At 37.5% G+C, this 27,406-nt stretch overlaps 2 protein-coding genes across 2 annotated transcripts; both read right to left on the bottom strand.

Annotated features, from left to right (window-relative positions):
• Positions 1–29: 29 nt before the first annotated feature.
• Positions 30–16,826, bottom strand: LOC148736963 (adhesion G protein-coupled receptor L4-like). Its single transcript, XM_088749216.1, has 21 exons — positions 16,781–16,826; positions 15,561–15,680; positions 14,108–14,230; positions 13,647–13,772; positions 11,848–12,068; positions 11,563–11,622; positions 6,235–6,442; positions 5,568–5,675; positions 5,058–5,145; positions 4,324–4,414; positions 4,185–4,234; positions 3,443–3,569; positions 3,250–3,353; positions 2,775–2,877; positions 2,501–2,651; positions 2,316–2,397; positions 1,902–1,968; positions 1,650–1,732; positions 1,294–1,414; positions 960–1,001; positions 30–838 (listed from the first exon to the last, which is right to left on the bottom strand). Exons 1-21 carry the CDS (start codon positions 16,824–16,826, stop codon positions 701–703), a joined length of 2,259 nt encoding a protein of 752 aa, XP_088605342.1. The 3' UTR covers positions 30–700.
• An 806-nt stretch (positions 16,827–17,632) lies between these two features.
• Positions 17,633–21,278, bottom strand: LOC111319659 (macrophage mannose receptor 1). Its single transcript, XM_088749215.1, has 3 exons — positions 21,260–21,278; positions 19,878–20,255; positions 17,633–18,154 (listed from the first exon to the last, which is right to left on the bottom strand). The coding sequence occupies exons 1-3, from the start codon at positions 21,276–21,278 to the stop codon at positions 17,679–17,681; spliced, it is 873 nt and encodes a 290-aa protein (XP_088605341.1). The 3' UTR covers positions 17,633–17,678.
• Positions 21,279–27,406: the final 6,128 nt, after the last annotated feature.

Below are 27,406 nucleotides of genomic sequence, written 5' to 3'. Positions count from 1 at the left end.
CTTATTTAGAAGCAACTGAGGATAACAAATACATGATATTATATTTACTAACATCTTACTACATTTAGTTTCTTTTGAAAGGCAATCATATCTATTAAGCGAATTGAACAAACTATTATGTAAAGGACCGACTGCCCTTAAATCTAACGATAAATAATAACCACCAGCCTCTAAAATATTTCATTATGATAAACTAACCCCTTTTCTGAGGAAATTCACGGTATGGTGGGTGTTTGGGAGAAGTGATTGCCTCTAAAGAGTCCAACAGTCCTTTCTAAACCAAAGTTTGGACCCCCCCAGTCAAAAACTCCTGGATCCGCCCCTGTGTTTTCCATCTAAAGAAGGTGCTTGCATCTATTTAAGAGCTTAAACAACGTTAACGGCTGATGACTCTAAAAAGCAGGTCTATCATAGGTTAGACTCGTTGACGCAAATATCAATAATACCCTTTTCTAAAGAGTTTGTATGTCGTTAACACCTTTGATAGGCTAGAGGTACTCATTTTCCATCAAGAGAAGCTATTAGCATCTAGTTGAGAACTTAGACAACGCTAAAGGCGGATGACTCTAGAAAGCTAGCTTAATATAGATTAGACTACCTGGCACAATTGTCAATAACAACTGACACTCTACAAACATTTAGTCTAGTTCTCAACCTGTCCTAATCCCGTTTCCTAGGTTGAGTGTTTTTTCAGTTCATATTAATGATAAGAAACCAGTTCAACTGCCCTCGCATCTCCAATATCACTCAGATTAACCTGTGAGCTCTTCTTTGTGGAGTTTCCTTTGTTAACAGATGGAAAAACAGGGTTGACCTTTCTGTTGAATCGCTCTTTAATCTGCAGATAGAGAAACAAATTAAACAAAAGAAAGCATCCCAACACACACACGCACAAACGCATATCTATTCAAGTTTTAAAATCTCATTACCCACATGTTTTCTTTCTATATCAGACTTACCTGGCTGTTTCGCACACAGTGAAGTAAAAAAATCAGGAAACCCTTAAAAGAGGAAAAATTTTCCAAGTTAATCTCTTCTTTTCTCAATATGCGATTGAATTTAGGCAAGTGACAGGTGTTGGTTTTTTTTCTTTTTTTTTCTGTTTCAAATATCTCAGAGCTAGTGCAATGACGTTCTTTAATTATGAGAGTGAAGCAGAAACTATGTTTATGTTCTTTTTAGTTTTATATTCTTCTGTAATATTTACAATTACTGGAGCCACATTATCAACTTAGCTCATGAAAAGACATTATCCACGACATTATTCACGAAAGAAGAGGATTAAACACTTACCTGAGTAGCGTTGAGGATGGTAAAAATGTAAGCGAAAGCTTTGTGTAACGGCGACAAAACACCAAATAGCCACGTGACACCCAGCAGGGGAATCATCACCGCGCATGCTCTTATGCCAAGTCTAAACGACGGCAAAAATTTAAGACAGGGTGTTCTTAAAAGTTTATTAACTGCATCTCATTCTCAAAGTATTTCTGGTCATCAGAAATAATCATGTTTTACTAACATTAGCTAACAAATGAGAAAGTGAGGCAAATATCATTAAAAGGATGATTTAAAGATTTGATAAAATTGTGATAAAAATTTCTGGCAGAAACTGTCTTTCTTTTTATCATTATTTTGAAGATCTATCTCACCGTATTTGCTGGATTTGCTTATCTCTTGTTGGCTGCATTCTGGTTATCTCCCTTACGACTCGAATGAGTATCAAAATGTTGACCTTAGAGAGGAAGGATATGAATATGATTTTGTATTGAAGTATGTCTGTTGGGCACATCAAACGTTAAACTAGAATCCCAAAGAATAATGTCAAAAGAAAGTGATCCAAGCGTTAAACTAAATTCCCAAATAGTAATGTCAAAAGAAAGTGATGCAAATCAGAGACTTACAACTTCAATCGTAATCACAAATGTGACAAATATCCAAATCAAACTGTTAGCTGAGGACATCCAACAGCTACAAAAACAAATGGGAAACAGAAAGAGAGACACAGAGAAATAAAAAATAAAGTCCTTCTGGATTTCAATTTCACAATATTACCGATCAGTTTTGTATATTGAAAGTAACATTGATAGAGACTCTAGGTTGAAGGCTGGCCTGAAGGATAAAGGTTATAGGTAGTATGAAGAGGGCACATTAATGTACTGAACGATGAAAGGGAGGAAAATGTTCAAAATAGAGCGAAAAAAGCCTCGAAAACTGAAAGACTGAGATTGACAAAAGGAGGAAAAGCGAAGAGGAAAGAACTTAAAAAAGCCTTTTACAAAAAGGAAGAGCAGTGGAAGTAAAAATAGCCTTCTTACTATTTATCACTGGTATAGCTCTGTAATCCTTCTTTTCCAGCAGAGATGCTCAATGAAATGGCTACCATAACGATGGGAAAGCCTATCACGAAATTTCAAACCAAATAATGGAATCAAAATGATGCATGAGTGAATGAAATGATTCACAACAGTGTATGATAATTTCAATTGTAAAAGAAAAATACCCCATGACATGACGTGATACATGTGCATCTTGGTGTTGATGTTGTAAACTTTCACAACAAACAGGTAGAGATAAATTCCCTCCACCAGCATCCAGCAGAAAGCGGCCATTAAGAAATATTGCATTAGTACTGCTACTGTGACACAAACAGCCTGCAACAAAAACAAACAAACAAAAAAATGGGAAGAAAATAGCTGCAATTTCCTATGTCTTTTTCACGTTAGTTTCGAAATTTATGTCTGTGTTTATTCCGCGAATGGTGAGAAACCCCTCACCTTGTTCTTTGTGGCGTTTATCCCAGCCATGAAGATGATTTGTCCAGCTCCGAGGGACACAGCGAGACTTAAGCGTATTTGAGACAGAGGTTGACGAACATCTCTGATAAAATTAAAAAGATTTGTAAGGTACATGACATGACAGAAAGCAAGAGAGTTTAGTTAAACACACGAATAGTAAAGCCAAGCAAAATAAAATCAATGATTATCCGACAGATGCTCTTTATCTCCTCTTGACTGATGTAAATGTGAAGTTCAAAAAAAATAAAGAACCAGCATGGGGACGATTGAAGGGAGAAAAAACTTGGACAATCGCTGATGATGAATGTTGGCGCCCGACACATACTCTACGTAGTTAGGAAAATTTGATCTATTTTCAGCATGAACACTGCGCATGCATTGACCTGGTTTATACGAAACGTCTTGAAAGACATTTGAGAATTTACTTCCATGATTATTTGGTGACAGATCTTACGTGAGGAAAGAATACAGAATAATTGTCGAGAGCATTCCGATGATGGACAGGCTTAATCCTACGTGTGTGATGATCTCCAGAACAGTTACGTCCTTTTCGGTGAGCTGCGTCAAAAGAAAAAAGAGGGTCACAAATTGAGTGAATAAACCACACAGACCTCTATTTGAAAGAAAATCAAGAAAAAAAAAGCTACCTTGTTGCTACCGCTGAAGTCAACTAAGACTGCAAAATGAGTCAAATGATTGCAGCCACAAACTGTTTCTTCAGAGTTGCTCTTAGAAAGATCCACATGACAACCCTCCTCTGAAAACCCGTCTGGACTGAAAAAAAGAAAAAAGTAGTACATTATTGCAATTAAGAATAATAATTTTAAATGGAAAACAAATAAAATTCAACGGGATTCAAACAACAATCATAGCGTTTTGGTATTTCTCAGCAAAAAGCCAACAGTTTATTCCTAGTGATATAATGACTAGATACACTTTGGAGGTAGACCGCGAAACATTTTTAAAAGGATTTTTAAGATGCTCGCATATCCTATCATTTGTGAAAAAAACAACAACAATAAATAAACAGCAAAAACAAAACAAAACACAGAAAGGGAACAAATCAAACAACAATAACAAACAATAAAATCTCGCACAATTTATAGGAGCTAAGCCTGTTGAACTCAGTGGCACCAGTGCAATACTAAATAGCAGCGAGGAAAAGTTATAGTCGTATGAAGAGATTTTGGCCGGTTTAATATCTTGTCTAGTGCGAGAAAAACTGATTGGTCAGACTTCATCTCCGAGAGTCATTACCGACATTGTAATCTGAAATTCAGGACTACCCCAATCAGAAATAACCGTTTGACCAATAATTTCCAATTGAATTCTGTGTTGAAAAAGAAAATAGAGTTCCAAAGCATTTTTTATCAATGCTTATGTTTCTACCTTTTTTTGGAGCCACTCCAAAACACGCAACGTTTTTCTTCGTCAACGACCTGAAAAGAGATTTTATATGTATTTCTTTGAACTTGACCCAAAACAACACGGTGTAACCGAAGTATCTTTTGGGTGTTCACGCTTTTACCTTCAGGTTTCTGAACTTTAATATGGCATCTTGTCGTAATTGTTTAGGCTTGGGATCCATGGCTGCCGTTATTATTCTAGTGTTAATGTACCTGTAGAGAAATGTTGTTTTCAAAATCATCCAGGTATGGTATAGCCCAGAATCCTATCAAGCTTTGCAAACCAATGCATGACTTTAAGCTTCATAACGGAGAAATGTTTCCTTTCCTTTACATTTTTCATTATTCTACAGTGAGAACGAAGATTGACTTCTCGTTATTTTTAACGTAACCGTTCGAGAACTGTCCTAAGTGTGCTAAAATTGGACTTGGGTCACCGACACTTGTTGGCAAATTGATTTATTATAGTCGGATTAAAGACATGAAACTAGAAATGACAGGTACCTTTTATTAGGCTTCATCTATTTTCATTAGTTTAATTTCCAAAGGCAACGCCTATATACGATTCGTTAAGTTTACGTATGGTCGTATCATAAGTGCCGCTGACATGTATCGATGACGTAGTTTGCCATACCATGTGCGTTAGTAGTTTTTTAGTCGGTTTTGAAGAAACAATTAACTTCCGATCGTTAGATAGATGTTTGTAAATGGTCGTAGTTGTTATTACATTACAAAGACGCATACGAGTTGTTGTGTTTATTTCGCCAAGCCGGTAGATGGCCCCTACAGCCTATCATGCATTCTATACATGTAAAACATGAATCATTTCTCAAGTGATTATATCGTTTAAAGTCACCTTGAATTGCCAGTTTCATCCCTGATGGATTTATTTCTCACCAGTAATTCATGGAGATCCTTGTACATGCACCCAACAACCACTGACCCTAAAATGAACTACAATCGGTCAGTTTGAAATTTTCCTGGCGACCCCATAGGGGCTAGCTCAGTTAAATACTTATCCCAAATCACTGGCTTAACGCGAACAACATGCATCAAATGTTTTGTAAATATTTTTAGAAGATAAAATTCATTTTTTCATTGGTTCACTGGTGCAATAAACGACGAGTTTTTGACCGATTAGGGCACTTCTAGTTGCTAAGCTATTTTATAATTTTAAATGTTTGATAAAAATTAAGCTGATAATAAAAATAAATGTAAATTCTAAAACGCAGAAGAGTATCCCGTTCAATTTGCTATTAATGGACCAAGTTTTTCGACGTATTTAACACATTAAAATGATTTTAAAAAAATCCAAAACAAAAATCTATTTTTACTATCTAGAGTTCAATATGGGTTTGACACAAACCATTTTCAGAAAAATCCTCAGAGGAAATATTAATGCTGGCTTGCCATTTTTCTTCCTTGAGAAAGAAGTCAGTAGCATTTTTGCGGTAGCCTCTTTGAAAACCCATAACTGACGGAAAAAGGAGAATATCAGCTGTTAGGTGATGATTGGAATTGTGAAACTACAATAGCGCGTGAGGATTTTATTAATATTGTAATGATAATTATTGTTATTATTATTATTATTATTATTATTATCATTATCAATTATAATCATTACTTAGTAGGTACATTGGCAGTACCACACTTCGATTCCTTAAACGCGATTCTGATTCATTTGACGCAATCAAATTAATATTGTATTGTAATCATAAAGATATATAAGATATTAAGGGGATGGAATACTCAAACAGCGGAAACTGGAACAAACGTATTAACTCAGAGAATATACGTTTCCTTCAATTTAGTTTTTAACCTTCTTCTTGCAATTACTTGCATCAACCCGAGAGACATGAAACCAACGGGTTTAATGCACTCAATACTACTCCCATAGGCCTTTCAAAACGTCACTTTTATTATTTCTTTAGGCTTGACAGCAGATTGACCATTTTGTTCGTCACTTCGTCAGACAGTGATTGAAAAATTAGGAAAATATCAACATTTCTAAAGAGAGGATGTTTTTAGCTCACCCATTTTTTGGCTTGTGGTCTTCGTGGATGGCTTCGTCTGACTCAGATGGTGTTTACCATAATTTAGAGCAAACTCCTCGAAGGAGATTGCCACATCAAAAATAAATTCTCGTATTTTTTCTTCTTCTCTGTTACTTAGTTGGCCTCTATGGGGTTCTGTGATGTTCAGTAAACGATCAGTGAAGACTTCAAATACCCGTATAGCCTCCTTTAATGACAAGATTTATAATACTCTTAGTTATGTAAAATGCAATTCTTGATATGGGATACGATTGTCAGCCCTGAGAAAAGCCGTAATTGTACAGTGTAAAATTATTGTATTGTGTTTTACGCACGTTTCATATGAAAAATCAGCTGCTGATACTTCATTATAACATAGCTAGCAGAGTCGCGCAATCAAATTCATTATACGTAAGCGTGCTCAAAATCCCGATAGTGCACGCTGATAGCGTCAGCGAATCCGACTTCGCCAGAAATTTTTTTTTCGCGCGAGCGGCCATTGCTAGTGCAGGGAAAGATAATACATTTCGCGACAATAACGGACACAAACAGAGACTCGGCCTGCTAGTCCGAAAACGAAGACAATGTTTCGACCTTTTCCCATGGGCTAGAGTTCTTAAATGAGGCTGAAAAAGAGAAAAACAAAGGAAAAGGAGACTTGGCATCAGCGCCGTCACGATTCGCTTTAAGGTGGCTCAATAGGATTATGCAAAATCACGAAGCGCGCGCCAGTGACATCAATCGAAAGTTAATATTCTCATTGTTTTTGCTATTTTTCAAATCAAAGCTACTGAAACATAAAACACAAGGGCCTAAATTTGCTGTACAACAGTCACCTCTGAAGTCAAGGCTTTTAGTCCCAAATTAAAACTACTCAAATATCGCCATTTTTTGACGTCTGTTTGACTTTGATTTCAATTTTCTTCAATTTCCTTCGGTAAAATTTTCTATTATTCTCCGACCGGGTAGAGTCTGACAAGACGAAACTTTTAAAATCGAAAAAAATAGGGGTTGTCAAGGCAGTTTTTTCGCTTTTAACATTTTTTTTGTTTTTTGGCTGAGCGAAAAACTTGTCTTACAAATTTTTCTGATAAATTCACAGCAGGGAAAGCTAAAAGGGTATAACATCTCTGCCAAATTTCAAGGAATTTCACCGAAGGAAATACGAGAAATCTGAGGGGGAACTTTCTATTTTCTCACCTCAATGACAATCACGTCATCAGAATGGAAACTCGCCAAGATCGCTATTTGAGCATGCGCGAACTTTCGAGCCACGCGGTTTTGTCGAGGACAAATGTGTAAACACGGGCGATCATTATCTTTGACGTTTTAGTACAAACTGCTTTTGACCTGAAAATCAGTTGAGAACATACCATAATTCACTATGCCGCAGAATCCTTGGAAATCTCTTCGAATTGTTTCAAAATTGCGGAAACTATTCTCGTCGTGTTTGTGACCCTTGGAAGCGATGAGCGACTGGACAATGGCGGTCTCGTCAAAATACACACAAGACCTTTCCGTCCAAATCGTTGGTACAAATTATTTAAATCCTCATATCTTAGGCCACTGCCAGCAATTATTTCGGCAATGCTTTGCTTTATTGGGCTATCCCCATGACCTGGGTTGTACAGCTTTCCTCGAAAAGACAGGAGTCTCTGAAGACGGTTGTCAAGATATTTCAGGTCTTCGGCGGCGTCCTTGACAGAGATTACAGAACTTCTGTTCACCAGCATTTCATCAGACAAAGCCAACCTAGGCGAAAGCAAGATTCTTCGAAGAGCGATCAATGTCTCTGGTTGGTAGAATATAGCATGAGAATTGTTTTACTGACCTATCCACGGCAGCGAGCTGACATACTTCTGCTGATTTTCCCGTTGAATTTGTCTCGATGTCAAATGAAACAAAGTGATAAAATTTACTGTCATCAAGTTTTTCCTTTTGAACTGTGGGTCTCGAAGTGTATTTCGGAACTGTATTTTCGTACTGTTGTTGTTGTTGTTTCGTGACAGCAGCGGTTATATCATAAAGATCAGTGATTAAAAGTTCAGAATTGTTCAACTCCAATGTTGTCGCAGAAGAGTTTAGGTTCAGACCAATGCCACTTTCATACATGGTACCTTCTTTGCCCTCGTTTTTCTAGGTTTCTGAAATCTGGTGTTTGTGTAATTGTGATTGACGTCGCTTGAATGCAATTGTTGATTTCCTTTGTTTGTCCTTCGAACTTTTCATGTCCATTTTCGTATTATGGTCTACACAGAAAAGACCTGGCTCTATGTTAAGTGACGCTAGAGTTTGAGGAATGTACCTGTAACCTAAATTTACTTGAGAGACACTGCAGGACACTCGATAATCATTGCTTTCACTTCCCCCGTAAAAGCGAATTTTGGGGTTCTTCGAGCCCACCACACTGTTCCGAGACTCGTTACGTTGAGAATTTGCTGCAGGTGCAAGTTTGTTTATAACAATGTCTGTGCTATATTCATCAAAGAGAGACTTCAGGGCTTATTGAAGGATATCTCCTTGGAGGTCTTTGCCATAGGGAAGATCTCTGTGACAATAATGAGAAGGGTCTTTCTTGTATTGACACCATGTTTCTCTACAACCAGTATGGTCACCAAATGCATAAAGCACAATGCTTTGAATTGCAGATTTTATGTTTGTAGCATCCCCCTTATTTTGTGCAATACAGTATGTAAAGGATTTGACAACATAATTTATGACTTTCTGTGACAACACTGAACTGTTGGGGAACTTACTTCATTGGCTCAGGTTGTATAGGCGTGTTGTAAGGGATCTTTTTCTGTGAACTGTATCACTCCATTTTTCCACACCATAGGGTACCTTTTGCTTTAGGTGAGATTCAGTCATTGAATCATCATCCCCAGTGTAAATTAAAAATTTGACATTTGATTTAGTTACCTCATTGAAAGGTTCAACTACAGCTAAAGGCTCCATTGACTTTGAAGAGCCTGAAAGATTTTGTCTACAGCCGTGGTCATTTGGTTGTTTTCCTGCCTTTTTAGCTTCATTACGGGAGCGGCACATTTTAGTTTTTGTTGTGTAGTCAAGGACCTTACCAGTTGAAAGGCCCATGACTGCAGCACGTCCGGTCTTAGAGTTGAAACCTCGCCCCTGTTTCTGCCACCCCATGTCGTAAGAACAGGCAATAGGTACCAAGTTGTTCTGGTCAGGCTTGTTGCCATTTTCAATTGCCTTCTCTCGTTCAAGGTTTAGGAATTGCTGGCAACTATTTTTTGCTGCTGGCAACTATTTTTTGCTACTAGCTCTATTGCCTTTCCAGCTTCCCTTTCCCGATTTTTAAAAGTTGATGAGTTCAGTGCAGGCACATTGAAGATTGAAAGTAAATTGTTTAAATGGGTGTTGCCCACTCCTGTGTGTAAACAGCCATGGGCAGCTCTCGTGTTCACATCAAAGGTCAATGGACCGCGTGCACCAGATGTGTGCTCTTTTGATGTTTTAATGGTGTTTTCCGCATTGCGTTGGCTGCATATAACAGTAAACGTACTTGCCAAGCCACTGTGCTGTTCTTCAAAAACATTGCCAAGAGACAAAGGGCCTAGAAATATTGTAAAATACACTGTAAACTAACAGGGAAAAAAGACTCTATCCACAGTATTTGTTATGTTCCTTTATATGATAATGGTGTAAAATATGCTATGGTGCAGATAAAAATAGTGAGAATTTACCGTAATTTTAAAATAAGCATTCCTTCAGACCATCTGTAAGGGTTTCTAAGTCCACCAGTCTGGATCCTTGTGGCAGGTTCGCCTTCCTCTTAGCTTTATTCTGCTGATGGGAATCAGGATTGGAGTCAACAGAACAGGTAGGCCGATAATTAGGACAAGCTTGAAAGGAAAATCTTACCAAAAATTGAGACTTCCGAGTAAAGAAAAATGTCCTGACCTCACGTGCTCGTGTCATTCGTTTTGCTGGGGGTTCGTTTTCCTTAGATATGTTATCATACTGGAGCTTCCTTTTGGCATTCCACGTTTTGGACCCTCCGTGTAACCTTTTTATTTGTTTCTTTTCTGGTTTCGATCGCTTCCACTTTCCGAAAGCGACCTGACGCATTACGGATGTTGTGTCGGCGTTGAGTAAACTTCTGGTCTTTCACTGTCAATATTGTGCTCATTACTGGAAAGTATCGATGCCGTTTCACTCTCCTCAAGTAAACTTCGCGATTATGTGATAAAAACTGTGCACTCGCGTGAATCCGCCATGTTTGTTTACATATTTGATTCCATTTAAAAGCTCGCGCCATTTTCGTACCCATTCTTCGCCCGGCCAAAAAACCCTATTGAGCCACCTTAACTGATATTGTTGTCCGTTTTTCGCGTCGCATTTGATGCACAATTCCACCGGCTATGTTCTAAAACAATTGGTTCATGCTTTCAGCTGTGCACTATCGAGTTATGGAGCACGTGGGAAGTTTGGAGGGCACTCAAGAAGCTAGAGTTGCCCTCGGCTATCGCCTCGGGCAACTCTTACGCTTCTTTCGTGCTCTCCAAACTTCCCGCGTGCTCCATAACTCGATAGTGCACGCTAAAGCATGAACCAATTGTTAACTAGAATTTCACACCATTTCAAGAGATCATGAATGAATGGCAAGGCGATCAAACATTCTCAATCCAAGGTTGCTTATCGAGATTTTCTCGAATCGTGACTGCTAAAACCACCAAAAGATTCATACTGGTCACAAATAGTGACCATACATATTTTCCAGTAGTCGAAGTGAAAAGGTTGCTCTTTTTAGTGACCATCTGACCAATTGACTAACTAAATTTTCTCGTGGATATGAGTTCCTTTTCTTGCTCTCAAGTAAATATGTAGCACTCAATAAGAAATAGCATCTCTATCCGTTGGCATGTATTTTTTCTCAATTTATCCGTGGTACTTTAAATTTTAGAACTTTACCATCCAATTATGTCAACATAAGGAGATAGAAATCACACATCGATATCGTAAGAATTTTCAAAGGCAAAATTGCATGTAATTATGATTAATTCCAATTTGGACTGAGTAAAACCTATAGGCGAGGTAAGAGCAAATTTCATCCGAGACTTGAAGACTCGATTTTAAAAAGATTAACGGGTTATTCTTCATTTTTTTCACCGCCGTTCTTTCAATAAAGGGGCGCTGCTATTCTTTAGAACAGCTATCCATATCTAACGTGCTTTATTTAGTCTTTCTCCCTTATCTGAACACTGATAAAACTTACAAACAGCTCTCGTCATATCTCTAAATATTGCAAATGCCACATCAACTATTTATTTCATCATGATAGGTAAGTAATTAGTAAGTTCCTACCTTTAAAGAACTGTTTCTCCTGATGTCTATTCCATTAAGTTTAGAAATAGAATCATTTGCCTGTGGCGAGGAAAGACAGTAACAATTTCGATAAGATTCCTCTACAGGAATGAAGAGCTCTCAAAAATTTGCCTAACTCCCAACATGTGGCCTCGTAGCTCACTTGATAGTAGCGCTCAACTGGTATCTGGGAGACATGTTAGAATCGTGTCGAATCCTGAATTGGTAAACGCCATAGAGCATGAGAGTTATAGCTACAAGGATAAGAACAATTATAATACATACCACATTCTTAATTACTTGTAAAGTCCATGACGGAGATGTCTTGGAGAGCGATGATGAAGACCACGATGGTAACCTCGAAGATGGTGATGGTGCTGTCGTTGACGATGATGATAAGGATGACGATGATGATGGCAATGATGATGATGATGTCGAGGAAGACAACAATAATGATGATAAAGGTGATGGTGAGAGAAAAGGCGGTGACGGTGTTTTCAAAGGAGCTAAATGTTGAAATAAAAGTTCATTAAAAGAATGAAATTAAGAAAAAAGATTGCAGAGCCATGATAAGGCGTGAAGAATTCGAAAAGTGAGATATTTGGATTTTGGTATTTCATACACAATATATCAAGTATCCAATCGGGAAAAAACGAACAATAAACCTTTAAGAATTTAATTTGTTAATGGTACTCATTGTAAGCTTGAGAATTTTTTGTTCCCTGCACTGTTGTGCTTTGCGCTGCGAAAACTTGAGTTGCTGTAGCCGTGGTAGATGTAATAGCATTTGACGTGTTGCGTTGGCCTTTGGAAAATTTAATGCACGTGCAGCTTTTACCCACACCACAGTCAGTATAAAAGTTCCCCAACGACACGAAACTGTTACAGCATTGTTCATTCCCGGAGCATTGTGGCTTATTCTTAAAACTTATTGGCCAAGTGCCTTTTTTTCTGGCTATTGAAATGATTAGGTCATCTTTAATTCTCCATAAGGCCAAGTATCTTCTCTAAATAAGGAATATTTTGCTGACCAAGCTTGTTTAACCAAGATGGCTGGATATTAGCTTCGTTTTCCCAGTCTGTTTTTTCGCAGTACTCAACTTAGTCTTGGTCCGCAAATGTGCAGAGAGAACTCGGCCCTACTAAAAACATATCGTATCAAGAAAAGCGGATCAACTTTGATTACAACAGACTTTGTTAATTGATTAAAAATGACCATATATGGCCACAGTGGAACAATGGCCTATTCATTCTTTTGCGTAAGAGCAGGAAGTGAGAGTTTTTTTTTTTTTGGATAGTCATGTTCTACTGTTGTTGTTGTTGTTGTTGTTATTTTTCTTCGCTCAACAGACTACGTGTAGTCAATCATGTCACTGATGCTGTCCCGTTGACGTCGACGTTGTAAGAATTCTGTGCTTTTGTGAAGAAAGAATCCTGTTCTTAGGTAGTAATGCCAGTTGTAGACAATGAGCACCTCATTAGAAAACAGCTTTACGTCAGCGCTTACTCTCTGCGAAAATCTGAAGAAGCTGTTGATAGCTCTTTACTTTTAACAAAGATTGTGAGAATCCGCTCTACAACTCGGAGTTTTTTACCGAGAGAGACTTACTTTCAAGCAACACCAGCATTTTTTCAAGAGATAAATTAAAAAAAACAACAACAAAAAAACCAAAAAAAAAACCCGCACTTTCTTCACGACCGTCATCTCGCCATGCATTTGGCTGGAAAAGTTGAGCTGCGACAATGGACTAATTCTTGATGCGTTTGGCTCTCTTTTCTGGCTCACGATTTAAACAGGTCCTTCTTAATTCTTTATAAAGCAAAATGTTTTTGTAATATAGTAAATGCCTTGTTGACCAAGTCTATTCTGTCAGGATGGCTGAATATAAGTCACGTTCTTATGCCAAAGGAATTCAGCAAATATCCAGAAATCTTGACCTCACGCTTGATCAATAACGTATATATCGTGCCCTGGATGATATCAGATTGCCATGCATTTTGCCTTTGACTCAGCACGTCTGTGTGCTAGGTTTTACGCACAAACAAGATAGAGCATTTTGTTCTGAACACTGTTTAGTACGTACCTGTGCAGTTGTGTCCGTCTCCAATAAATCCTGGTTTACAAATGCACCTGAATGCTCCCACGGTATTCGAACAAGTAGCGGTTATATTGCTACAGTTGTGAATGTTTTGAGAACACTCGTCAATGTCTGAAATTAAATCAGCAGCCTTTATCAGTACATCAATTAAAGCACTAAAGATTTATATAAAGAGGACATCGAAATTGGACTCCCAATTTAAAAACCGTAAGGTGCTCTAAGGAAAAGAAATTTTAACCTCACTTAGGGTGGCTCAAGCGCACTCTAACTCCTAAGACCAAGACATCACGTACCTGTATTAAACCATGCCAAATCACGTGCTCAATATATGATTTTTCAGGAGCTATTTAATTTTATCGCTATATCGTTCGGGGTCGTTCTTAAGCAGAAATGTAAACACATAGAGTTATATCCGTTCAACAGGATCATGCTCTTCTGGATTATACCTTGGCATTCATGTCTATCCCCGCTGAATCCTGAACTGCATAAACAGTTATAAGATCCCTCGGTGTTTGTACAGTTGGCGTTCTTGCTGCAGCTGTGGGTTTTTTGAACGCACTCGTCGATGTCTGAAATGAAATCAGCGGACTGTTAAAATAAATGACAAAGCAGGTGAGGGGTTACAATATACTGACATGATGTAAAAACCAAAAAATCACACCTATCTATACTAAGGAGGATAACAACAATAATGATAATGATAATACTAATGATAATAATAGTAATAGCAATGATGATAATGATGACGATAATGATGACGATAATGATGACGATAGTGATGACGATAGTGATGACGATAATGATGACGATAATGATGACGATAATGATGACGATAATGATGACGATAATGATGACGATAATGATGACGATAATGATGACGATAATGATGACGATAATGATGATGATAATGATGATGATAATCATGATGATAAGGACTTTATCAAAACTGAAATTATACCTAACTATAATGATTTAATAGTCTTTATACATAACTAACAATAAGCGACGAAATTCGGTACTTCACTGAAGCAAAAACCAGTATTAGGCTAAGGTGATTCCTCAGAAAAAAAAAGGCTATCGAAAAAAATTTTATAAACTTTCCCTATATGTTCCCTACCGACGTCTGTTTTGAAAATAGAATAAAAAGATAGGTCACCGTACATGTTTAAGAGCTATGATGGCCCACCACTACCCCAATTTGTGCCTGTACTGGCACTAATCTCATGCGTCATTTCATCGGTTCACGGACTCTCACCCTCTCGAAAATGCGCCGTTGAGTCAGCGGTATCGTTTAAAAAAAGCGTGACCAGATATAAAACTGTAAGTTTAAATTGCAAAAACCGGAAATAAAGCCTGCTAAGTTGACTAGGTAATATCTTGAAAATGAGTCGGGTGGCCTACCCTGATTTTTGGTGTATAAATAATATTCATCATTACGAGTTGGTGAAGAGAATTGAAAAAAATTATCTAGTGTAAATATTTTTACATCGTGTAACAGCATTTTCCTAAATAACTCAAGTTTTATCAGGCAGTTTTTTTTTTATATCACGTGTGCAGATAGTAAAGGTGATGATGTTTCAGAGATTTGAAAACAAACTAAGTCACCGACTTGGTTTTGGAGATATCTTTCCAAAAACTGAGTTTTAGTGGGTCCTTTAGCACCATTGTTCTTTTGCCATGGCACCAGACGGAGCCTGACGAACACCCTTAAAAAATGTACTAAAATAGTTTTATACAAATATCAAAACCTTACCCTGATGATAAGTTTGACAGTCCTGATATCTTTCATTATTTAGCACTTGCTGTTACTTGGGAAAAACCCTTTCGAGCCTCCTTAACGAGAAAGAATACCGATGGAATTGTATGTGTTTAAAAATATATTGTTCTGTTGGATTTTACCTTCGCATGTATGTCCATCCCCGCTGAATCCACGATAGCAAGTGCAGTTGTGAGATCCCTCAATATTTAAACAGTTGGCGTTTTCGCTACAATTGTGGTTTTCAAGACACTTGTCGACGTCTAAAATAAAATCAAAAGACCGCTGTCTTGATGATTTTCGTCAATGACAATGAAGGTTGGGGGATGGGGGGATGAGGTGTGATGGGCTACTGCGAAATGCAAAACCAGTTCAACCACCTGATGATCTAATTCCACTGAGAAAATAGTACGTTTCTTCGTTGTGAAGACTGTTATAAATTTTGGGCTCATCTTGCCCACTCTGAATAGTCAGTTTTGATCCGGTGTAAGATAAAATTGTGTGAAATGCTCCGGTAATCGTTGGACAAAAGCCGGTTTTGGAGATATGAAGAGCGGCAGAAGACAAACATGGCTCATTTTTTTCTGACTCTTGAAATAAACATTCCCCCACGAGTTAGCTCACTTTGATGCCGAGCACGAAAAAAAAAAATAAGTTCGTAATTTCTGGACAATGTCGATGATGGAGATGCAAAAATCGGCAGACGACGGTCAAAACAAAGAAAAGATAAACACGTCTGGTCAGTTTATAGTGCTAACAACATGTATCAAAAACATCGGATCCACTAGCTTGTTAATTGATAAAAAATGACCGCATATGGCCACTTTGGAACAATGGCGGAAACAGCTTTAAAATACCTACGGAAATTTTGAAAATTTTCCCTTATTATACGAACGGAAGATTTAAACCATCGGCAGAACTGACGATAAGACAAATCCTCCAGTTAGCGAGGAGGGGGGGAGGTCATTCTGGTAGAATCTCTAGGATGCAAATAGTCATGGTGGGGTGGATGGTGGGGCGATTGTTTCTTTCGTAACTGAAGTAAAGAGATGCCACTGTTTTTTCCCTTATGTTGCTTAAACTGGCCTAAGACATATTAAAGTAGAGGCTCACTGTGCGATGAAATGTTATCGAAAGCGTACGTAACTCGGTGCTAAATTCCGAGGCCTTCAGCGCCGTTGTATTATGAAGAAGAGTATCGTCATTTGCTCGATTGTCGGCTGGCTTTCACAATCATATTGAGAAACACGCTAGAACAACGCAATGCATTCGAAGCGTGTACACTTGCGCTAAGTGAAGTTCTTTTTTGAAATGCAGACCCGCAAGGAACTCTGCTATAAAGTGGCGCAGTGCACTCTTATACCACTCACGCTGTTCTCGTTTTCCCATTGAACAACGGTAAGACCCATCTTTAGAGATGTTATGTTCAGCAAAACAGTCGAGGTAAGAAATAGATTAACGCACCAGCGATCAACCGATGAAAAGTACATTCAAAGATCAGCGCCAAATGGAGTTCTCTTTGTTTCCGATCACGGGTATGATCACGTGGATATTTTGGGAACTGTCATTGGCTTGTAAAGAGAATCCGCTGGCTTGCCCGATTGCAGTCTTAAGAGAAGCTCGTAATATTAAGCGATACTAAGTCGAGTCCTTAAATGAACGTCTTGCTTTTCCCTCTATAACGAACTCCTTTTCAGCAGACACCTCTATTAAGCGGATGCGGACACTTAAATAGGTGGTATTTTGCTAATTTACAATGTTAAAGATCTATATTAACTGAGCACCGAAATGAATTGACATTATAGAGTATGTGAATACGTCCTCGCCTATTATCGTAACTGTTTTGCCCTCGTGTTTTTGCATTATAATTACCAACAAATTAAAGTTGGTAATAAAAGTAAATGACCTTGAACTCTGTAGGTACACATTGCAGGTACATAAACCGTAACAAAGCCATCTGCTACCTTTCCTCCACTCACAAGGGTGATAGTTAGACATGTATATCGTGAAAGCACATATTGGAATGCCCCAGCCTTAATCTATCCCTAAAAATTTAAGTGTAAACTTGATCATGACTAACAGAAGGCTTATAATTTCTGTGGTAAGTTTGACAAACGCTAGCATGACAATGTTTATTTTGACCCTACTAGCTATTAAAAGTTATTATAATGATAATGATAATAATAATAATAATAATAGTAATAATAATAATTATAATAATGATGATGATGATGACGATAATAATGATAATATAACAATTATCAAAATGGTAAGTTTGTCTTACCCCTGGGAATTTCACAAATATAATCGCTGTCCAAATCCTCACTGCAATCACCAATTACAACTCGTTCGCCATTACTAGACCACTTGTATATGTGAATCACATTGCCGTCACCACTTGGCTGCCCTTCTCCCCACTTGCTAATGGTCAGCGGTGTTCCACTCACCCAGATCCAATTCCCAGTTTTTTTCATTAATCCAATCCTCCATCCATTTTTAGGGATGCTAGCATTTCGCCTTTGTATTTCGTCAGTGATGAAATTCCATTCTTCTTCGGTCTCGATGGAAACTAGGTCTCCTCCTAGGCTTTTGCAGGCAGCTCTTTTCCAGTCCCACTGCCAGCAGCGCCCGCCGAGGTACCCGCAGCAGGACCCTTCCCAGCAGCAGTCCAAGTCGCAGGGCCGGTTCCCCGCCGCAAATGTGTACCAAGAGTTTTTAAAAGATACACTAGGGCATTCTACAGAATGATGAAAATGAAAACAAAGATAATTATCATGATGATGATAAACAAAGGGATAATTATGATTATAACGATAAGATAATACAATCGCAATCGCTCTAAAAGATATTAACAAATAGGCTAGAAAATGTGGCTTACTTTCTGTTTTTCATTTCTAATCATATTTTTCAATATCGGCAGGGTATCTTTGATCGGTGTAAATTAACACAGTACATTTTTCTTTTCTACGCCGTCCGCCCTCTCTGATTTGCTTTTTAGAAAATATTCTACTTCACATGTCTGCGAGTTCATGAAATTTTGGTTGTTGGGTTTTGGAAAATCGATAAATTCATCACGGAGCTGATCCCCCTCTCCTACCTCCATCTTTACAAGCTTTAAAAAAAAAGAAAAATGTGAGTGTAATTTCTCGTAAATTTGCAACCGGAGTTACTCAGTTAACCGTATACAGTTGATACAGGAATGGTTCACAGAAAAAAAAAAGAAAAAGTGCAAAAGTGCACGCGTTGGTCTCGAAAGACAGGGTATCCGGTGATCAGTGAGTTCTAAGAAGTGAAATAGATATTAAATAGATATGGCCAAAACGACTAAAAAACAGGGAAGAAATACCTGCATGCAGTCAATAGGATAGGAACAAAACAAAAGTAATCCGATGTTGCAATTGAATTCGCCCTAGTTACGTTTAAATAGTTTTCGTCTTCTATTAGAGCCAATTGTTTTCTTGTGTTCTTGGCTTTTTTTTTATGGTTTTTTTTATTGTTTTTTTTTTTTTTTTTTTTTCGGTTTTTTGTTTTTTGTATTTTTTACGCAGTTTCGAAAAAAAAAATCATTTTTGTGAACAAAATAAGTTCATTAAATCCGCATTGCTATGTTCTTAAAATGACATTTTCTCAGACTTGCCCGAAATCATGAGATCAAGTAACCAAGACCTGAAGACTACCCACAGTACTTTTCGGGGCTATCATGTACTCTTTCCGATACGCTTCTTTTCCGAAACGACTGTATATAATTATCGTTTACTCGTACAAGCACAAACAAGAATACTTCGATGTGTTATTATGAACTCGACATGCAAACACTCACCGACTGCAGTGAACGCTCGCTCGACAAATGTTGAGAAATGTATCCTTTCGATCGCGTTTCTTTCAGGCACTTTGCCCGTCGAAAACTTGCTGTGGCTTGCGGCGCAGCAAAATGAAGGATGATTCTAGAACGATGAAACTTTTTTATATAACATGTGTCCCGAAAATTTTTCATAGGCAAAAAATAACGGAAAACTCTTTTATGGTCAGAAAGCAGCCCTTATCAGGAGTGGTACTTGACACATTTCTTCACTGCGACGAGTTCTATTTTGGATATTCTATTTTGAATTATTGCACTAAGACTATCTGTAAGCTCATGCGGTTATTTTACTTATTGTATGACACTTATAACGAGGTTGACTAGCAGCCTGAGCCACCTCCCCTCCCTTATTTGATCAGAACGTGCTGAAAAAAAAGCGCATAATTAAATACAAGTGTGAGTTATCCTAATTTGAAACCGCTAATGCGCACTAAACAGTTTATTCACTGCTTACACATTTAAGTTAGTAGAGGCTTTCGATATTGCGAAAGTAGTATATTTACCTCTCGAAATTAGTCATTAAAATAAATTTTAACGGAACCAGGGCTAAGCGGAAATGGTTTAGCACTTAATGTACTTTATGGGTGGAATGTTTGCTTACCCTCAGGAAATTCACAGATGAAGGCATTTTTATCATAGTAAGAGATACCGTTAAAGAGGCTATCATTCTTGGATATTTCCGCTTCTCTGTCGTTGCCATTTGGCTCAGAATCTTGCCATTTCGAAATATTCAGTCCTGCTCCACCAGACCATATCCAATTCCAATCCGAGAAACACTTGCATAAACCAATATGCCACGCGGTAGTATTCCAACTATTACGCTTTTGAATCTCACCCTTGATAAATTTCCATTCTTCATCGGTTTCGAGGGTAACAAGATTTCCTCCATGACTGAGGCAGACGATACCGTTCTCCCAATAACGTCTTCCCCTTTTTGTAAAGATGTACGAAGAGTTTTTGAAATGGGTACATAGACTTTCTATGAGAAACAAATATATAAATGATTATTAGATCATAAGGATGATAGCAATAGTGATAATGATGAAAATGGAGACGAAAAATACTGTCTGTATTAATGATATTTATGCCTAACTAACAATGAGCACCGAAACTCGTTACTTCACTGAAGCAAAAATTAGAATTAGGTTTAAGGTGATTCCTCAGAAAATAAAGGCTATCGAACAAATTCTTTTAAGCTTTCTCTAAATGTTCTTTACCAGCGTGTGTTTCAAAAAATGCAATAAAAAAGAAAGATCATCGTGCTTGTGCCTGTACACCCCATATATGCCTGTGCTGGCTCTAACCACACGCGTCATTTCATCGGCTCACGGTAAATTTTGCGGTAACTGGAAGCAGATGTTGCAAATAAAAAAAAGAATTTACTTGTGGAGAAATTACGCAATTTAAAGACATTGAAACGAAACGATCCTCTAATTGTCGCTCTCGAGGTCATGATTTGTATCATCAACAGGATTTGTGCACACTTTTAGTAATATATTTTTTACCGTCGACGATTTTTTTTAAACTTCTCCAATTTAAACGGGATAATTTGTACACCAAAATTATGCAGTAAGAAATACAGATCTACGTGCTCGTTCAAGAGCCGAGGACCATTGTACCTTTTTACATAGTCCATAGATTGAAAAACAATATCGCGTTCTCAAAATACGCGCGCTTTTTCACTCGATTGCGTGATTTTTATGCGCAAGACGGGATGCGCAATGCAATACTGAGAAATCACCTTAAGTTTTAAGGGTCAAAATTAAAGAGATCAGGGTGAAAACGCTGTTATTATTTGTTTGTTCTTGTTCAGTTATTGTTTAGTGTCCTCAACTCACGTTTAGATCCAAAATCGGACGGATGTACCAATGGAACGTCTATAACTGATTATTGTAAATAATCAAAATGTATTGATAAATCAGTCAGATAATATTTTTTCCTATTCATTTTAAGATACAAAAAATTTGAATTACACTGCCTCACCTGTTCCTTGCAACTCCATCATCAAAGGAAGGATGACTGCAGAAGAGAAAATAAGCAAATGCATCGATTATTATATCAAGAATAACATTTGAATCAATGACAAACTTTAGTAGATTTCTAGTTAGACTGGTACTGATGCATCGTAGCGCATTTTATTTGATACGTGATCTTTAGCCTCTGCCAATAACTTTTATTTCCTTCCCTAGGGAGCTGACGGAAAAATTGTAAAAACGAGTGTTCTTCGCGAAAAAAAAATGTTAACCGGCTCTTCGGAGCGCATAAACTATTTACCAGGGTATCTCAGAGATAGTAATGCTGCGGTATATTCTGTTGATAGTGACGTAGTTCACACAGTGATTCACCTAACTGCACGCTCAAGACTTACATTTACCTTTATTTCTCAAAGTAGTGTCAAAATCGTAAAGTGTTTCCAAAACTAAGATTTAAGAGCGCCCTTCTTGCAAATGATATTCAGTCCGAGCACTTTATTGCGGGATTAGTTAGTTCATTGACTACATACCCCGAAGAAATGGAATTTTGGTATTTTTTTCTATTTTTTTGCGGGAGAGGGGTCTTAATTAACACAGGATACCTAGATGTAGGTTTTGAGAAACGTATCACTGAAGTTATTTCTGCGGGAGAGAAAGTATATATAAAAAAGACAAAGAAAATAGTGCGCGCAAAGAAACAATCTCATCCGGCTTTGCCAAAATTGCAGATGGGGAAATGATATTTTAAAACTTGCCCTTATTATCACATCGCAGAGGACAGTCGTTCTAAGATATCCTAATAAGAGGTAAACTTTATGCGACAGCGAATGGCAGGAGTCGCACAGGTGTATCAACACCACCTAACGGTCGACCGCCTTTTGCTTTACAGCTTACTGGCGTGTCGCCTCACGCAAGTTAGACTTATTTATTGATCAAGTGACTCCTATGATAGTCTTGTTGAACTGTCCTTCATTCAGTAATCAAGATAGTAGACTTACCATACAATACTCGCGATTAGTTAATTTTCATTTTCTTAGGAAAGTAGATTTAAGACCTGATTGATCATGAGTACATACTGCATATGAAATATAGGGAACGTCCTTACAGTAGTAACGCTATGAAACGCAATAGGTCAATAGGACAATAGGACTTTTCGCTGCCATCAGTCTCAAACACCATAGCTTAAAATGCAGAAAACACCTGTACCTTTGGAGAGCGTTGGAGATCGTTTGTTCAGAGCTGTTTAATGATCTAAGTTGCCGGCATTCAAACGTTTATTCAAAGTATTTGGTTAACAAAAAGAAAAAAGAAAGAAAGCGAAAGAGGCAATCTCTCTCGTTCATAGAGTCAAGTACAGCCAACAAACACAGAAAACGTTTTTGACCTAAAATTGTTAAAGCGGTTCTATGCTTCAAAAAGTATTATTTGAAGAATGATAAGCAGAACAGCTTCCATCTGTATCTATCTCTTTCCTTTGATTTTGTTTTCCTTATAGATCAAAACGTATTTTGAAATGACTTTTACAGATATTCCCTATCTCAAGAAATTTCGGTGAAAGATGGCAAAACATCATCTGGCTTAGACTCAGTTCGCAATTATGCCTCGAAATAACCAGGATGGGCGCTGATTCCTTTTGAGCAGCGACGTCGCATCCTGGCAGCAAAGCAAATGCTAGTGCCTTTTAACTTTATTTTATCGATGTATCCTTAGTTGTTGCTGAAATTTGAGGACCACTCAGTCATTTTAAAGCGTACTTTATGATCAACGGAAAAAGAACGATGATGTTCTCAGAAACTTGTTTCTAAAAAAACCAAGAAAGTCAAACTATGGATCGTTCTGTGTAACCACTATGTTGTTCCGCTTTCCGACCGCATTTTTTTCCTGTTCTTTAGTGTACGACGTTGTCAAATTTTGAACGTTCCCTTGACGTTAGGTGTTTTAAATAGCATAGGAGAGGCATTATTAACAGGAATATTTTGCGCCAGTTGGAATCATTGCCTGTTTTTATCAAGACAAGATCTACAAAAAATAAGTGCCTCGAAAGGAAATGAAAATTGTGAATTAGTAAGGTCAATTTTTAAAATGCAACTTAGCAGGTTTCACCCCAGAATTTTATCGATAAATTAAACGAAGAGGACACGTTAAACTGAATTGATCTGTACTTTACCTAAGTTTATAATTTTGAAGCAAAACGTAGCGAATTCATTGAAAAAAGAATATTGAAATCGATGAGTGATGCCATATTTCTGCCACGAGATCGATGGAAAACATGCATTCTGCACTCGGGGTAAAATTCATTAAGTTCTAAAGACCTCTGGCTTCCGTTTAGAGAAAAACGGTTTACAGCTCAAGTCCATGAATAGTCGAGGAAGCAGGAACTTAATCTAAACTGATGGAAATAAAAAAAAATTAGGCCACCACAATTGACTGTCGTTACCGGCATTAACTAATTTTTAAAATTTCTTGTCCAAACTTGCCATCTGTCTATCGCAATCATTGTTTTCTATAAAGCCTGTTTATAGAATGAGCACGGGTGAACACCCTTCCCTTTTCGTGCAAGATTGTCATAAGTTCTAAACGATGAACTTAATCCGTTTTTGTGCGCAGTAGATCTTACAATGTGTGCTTGTCGGCTGACATCTCGTCACAGCAACTTCAGAAGGTAGCTAGCCAGGCTATTGTGTTCTGAGAGCCTACATGTTATTTCTAAATGGTATTTCACCGAACGTCATTTATGACACAATAACCATGAATTATATCGTGAATTTCGATTTCATAACCGCGTAATTTTGTCATTGTGGTTAATTGTTTCCAAATCATTTTACGTCATTACAAAACTAACAACTATATTCCGAAACAAGCTTAAACACCTCTCTTCCTTTGTTTCAATTCATAAATTTATCTTTATTACCTATATTCTTTTCAAGTATAATAAAAGTCAAGAACAGACGTTAAAGAATTGGTTTCCCCGAGAGAGCCTAATAAAAGCCGCCGATTATATCTTCTCTCCGGTTGGATTTCGCTTGGGGTTACAGGATGTTCCAATACCAAGATATCTTTATCTAACAATCCACTACTTCCCATACATTTCGAGAGCACAACCTCTGGATAAAGCAGAGTTTGTACTTACTCAGCGCACGACTTATCGACAGTGCTGTAAACATTTTACCGGATTGAAGCCCACTTGATAACAACTCAAGCGCAACAGATTTTCTAACGTTTTAACATAGATTGTGTGTAATGGACAAAACAATACTCGATCGCTTCTTACTGACATAAGTCACAATTATTTTCTTCTCTTTATAAACGTACCAATGAGGCTAGAGGCTATTTCCACCAGATGTGGAGCAATAATTCGTTTCATTAAAACAAAAAATTCAAGATACTAAAATAGCTTTATTCGCTTACGTTTTGTAATAACGCAGATCGTAAAAGGTTGATAGATTACGCGGTTAATGAAAATAGTTCCAAGGAATCATGTTTAAAGGTAGATGTCTTTTGCGATTTTGATCTATTCTCTTTCTGAGAGAGACAGAGTTTTAAAAAGCCACCAACAAACACCTCGTTTTCTTTTTTCTGTTTGTTAGGACTGGGGGCTACAGGATGTTCCAAAGCCAAAATACCTACATCTAACCATCCGCTACTTGCTTTAAATTTCTATGACATCATCCAACAAATGTTTTATAGATTGTACTTACTCAGTGTACAGTGTATTGACAAGGCTGTGAAAATTTTACCGGATTGAGGCCCGCTCTTCGCTCCATTCATCAAGCTTACGGTATGCAACAGTTTCCACTGGTAGACGTCGGTATCAGTTATGTTGGTTCTTATATCGGTAACAATGCACATTCAACAGATTTTCAACGTATCACAAACTTTTTTCGAAGGAGTTAATGTATAACCGACATCATACAGGATCGCTTGTTACTGGCATAGCTATAGGTAACCACAATTTTTCCCTCCATTAAGAACTCTGCGATAAGGCTAGAGGCTATTTCTACCCTCTGAGGAACATTCTACACTTCATAAAACTAATCACGATTTTAAAATCGCTCTGTGAGTTAGGATAATAGGTGGATTAAATACATTTTTAACGACAAGCTAGTTCAGGAATCACGTTTATGGGTGGTTGTCATTTATGAATTATAATATTTCTCTTTTTGCGGGACAAAGATCAAGGACATGCAACTGAAATTTAGAGATTTTAACTTGACTGATATTCAACCACCATGATTTTTACCGCAAGAAAAAAGTGTGTTTCAATATTTTTAAAAAATTTTTATCGGTAATCATTGCCACATTAGTTAATGCTTGGTTCGACATGGAAAAAAAAAACAAACAATTGAACCATTAATTTTTTAGATGTATCTTTGCCTATGCGGGATCGGTCTTCGTGCGAAACATAATGTGGTTCAATTTACCGGTTGTCGTTTTAAGATTTCACGACGAAAGCGATGAGAGTCTTGGCTTCAATGTCTATTCAAGGTATCTGGTTAAAAAACAAGAAAGAAGTCAAAAGAGGCAATCTCTCTTGTTCATAGAGTCAAGCACTGAAAGCAAACACAGAAAACGCTTTTGATCTAAGATGTTGATAACGGTTGCGTACTACAAAAAGTATGATTTGAAGAACAATGAGCAGAACAGCTTCCACCTGTATCTATCTCTTTCTTTTGATTTTACTTTCCTTAAAGCTCAAAAGTTATCTTAAAATGATTCTCACAGTTATTGCTTATCTGAAGAAATTTCGTTGGAAGAGGCCAAACATTATCCGGCTTGTTGCTCCAGTATCCGACCAAATTTTTGCCTTGTTCTTCACTGTACTACTGTGTCAAATTTTGCGCGTTCCCTTGACCCTATGTAATTTAAATGGCATAGTAGGGCATAATTAACAGGCATATTTTGCGCCAGTGGAGATTATTACTTGTTTTTTTTTATCAATGCAACATTTAAAATAAAAAAAAGTGAATCGAATGGAAACGAAAATTGTGAATTAGCAAGGCAAATGTTTAATTGCAACTTAGCCGGTTTCACCCAAAAATTCATCGATGAATTAGCGACGAGGAAATTCTAATAAATGCTTTGGCGTCCGTTTATAGAAAAACATTCAACAAGTCAAGTCGATGAAAAGTTGACGAGGCAGGAACTTAATTTAAAGGGAAATAAAAGATAAGGACGTCACAAGTTGATTGTGGCTGACGGTATCTATTGTGAAAATCATGTCCAAACTTGCCTTTTGTTTGTCACAATCATTGTTTTCTATAGAGCATGTTTATAAGATGAGCTCATGCAAGATTGTTCATTCCGCTTGTAAATTGTTTAAATAAGTTTTAAACGATGAACTTAATTCGTTTTTGTCCGAAGAAGATCTTACAATGTGTACTCGTTGGCTGACAACTTGTCACAGCAACTTCAAAAGGTAGGTAACTAGGCTATTGTGATCTGGGGACCCTACCCAACGAATTATATCATGCATTTCAATTTCATAACCGCGAAATATTTTCATTGTGGTTAACAGTTTCTAAATGATTTTGCATCTTAATAAAACTAAAACTGCATTCCGAAACAAGCTTAAACACATCTCTTCCTTTGCTTTTATTTGTATATTTATCTTCATTACCTGTATTCTTTTCATGTATAACAAAAGTCAAGAACAGACATAGACAAAGTTTAATTTGTTTTGTCTAGAGAGCCGAATAAAAGCCGCCGATAAAAGCTTCTTTTCAGTTGGATTTCGCTTGGGGTTACACTATGTTCCAATACCGAGACATCTTTACCTAACCGTTCACTACTTCCCATTCAGTTCTAGAGCATAACCACTGGATAAAGTAGAGTTTGTACTTACTCAGCGCACAATGTATGGACAGTGCTGTGACAATTTTACTGGATTGAAACCCACTCATCGCCCAGTTCATCAAGCTTATGCTATGCAGAAGTTCCTTCTAGTAGAGGCCGTTATGTTTATGTTATATACTTCTTGACTTGATAACAACCCAAGTGCAGCAGATTGTCTAACGTTTTAAAGGAGATAGTGTGTAATGGACAAAACAATAATCGATCGCTTGTTACTGACAGAAGTCACAACTTTTTTCTTTTCTTTATAAACGGACCAATGAGGTTACAGGCTATTTCCACCAGATGTGGAGGAACAATTTGCTTT

Source organism: Stylophora pistillata, chromosome 2, assembly GCF_964205215.1.
Source record: "Stylophora pistillata chromosome 2, jaStyPist1.2, whole genome shotgun sequence".
Classification (NCBI taxonomy): Eukaryota; Metazoa; Cnidaria; class Anthozoa; order Scleractinia; family Pocilloporidae; genus Stylophora; species Stylophora pistillata.
Note: the sequence above shows the minus strand (reverse complement) of the source record. Positions and strands in the feature narration are given on the sequence as shown.

Bases quoted from the DNA above. Each gene is read 5' to 3' on its own strand.
- LOC111319659 (XM_088749215.1), bottom strand. The intron at 18,155-19,877 runs GTAAGCAAACAT...ATCATTCTGTAG, and splicing joins CATCTGTGAATTTCCTGAGG to AATGCCCTAGTGTATCTTTT.
- LOC148736963 (XM_088749216.1), bottom strand. From the start codon at position 16,826: ATGGGTCTTACCGTTGTTCAATGGGAAAACGAGAACAGCGTGAGTG. The intron at 12,069-13,646 runs GTACGTACTAAA...TTCAACATTTAG, and splicing joins AGACGGACACAACTGCACAG to CTCCTTTGAAAACACCGTCA. The intron at 1,002-1,293 runs GTAAGTGTTTAA...TCCTCTTTTAAG, and splicing joins CCATCCTCAACGCTACTCAG to GGTTTCCTGATTTTTTTACT.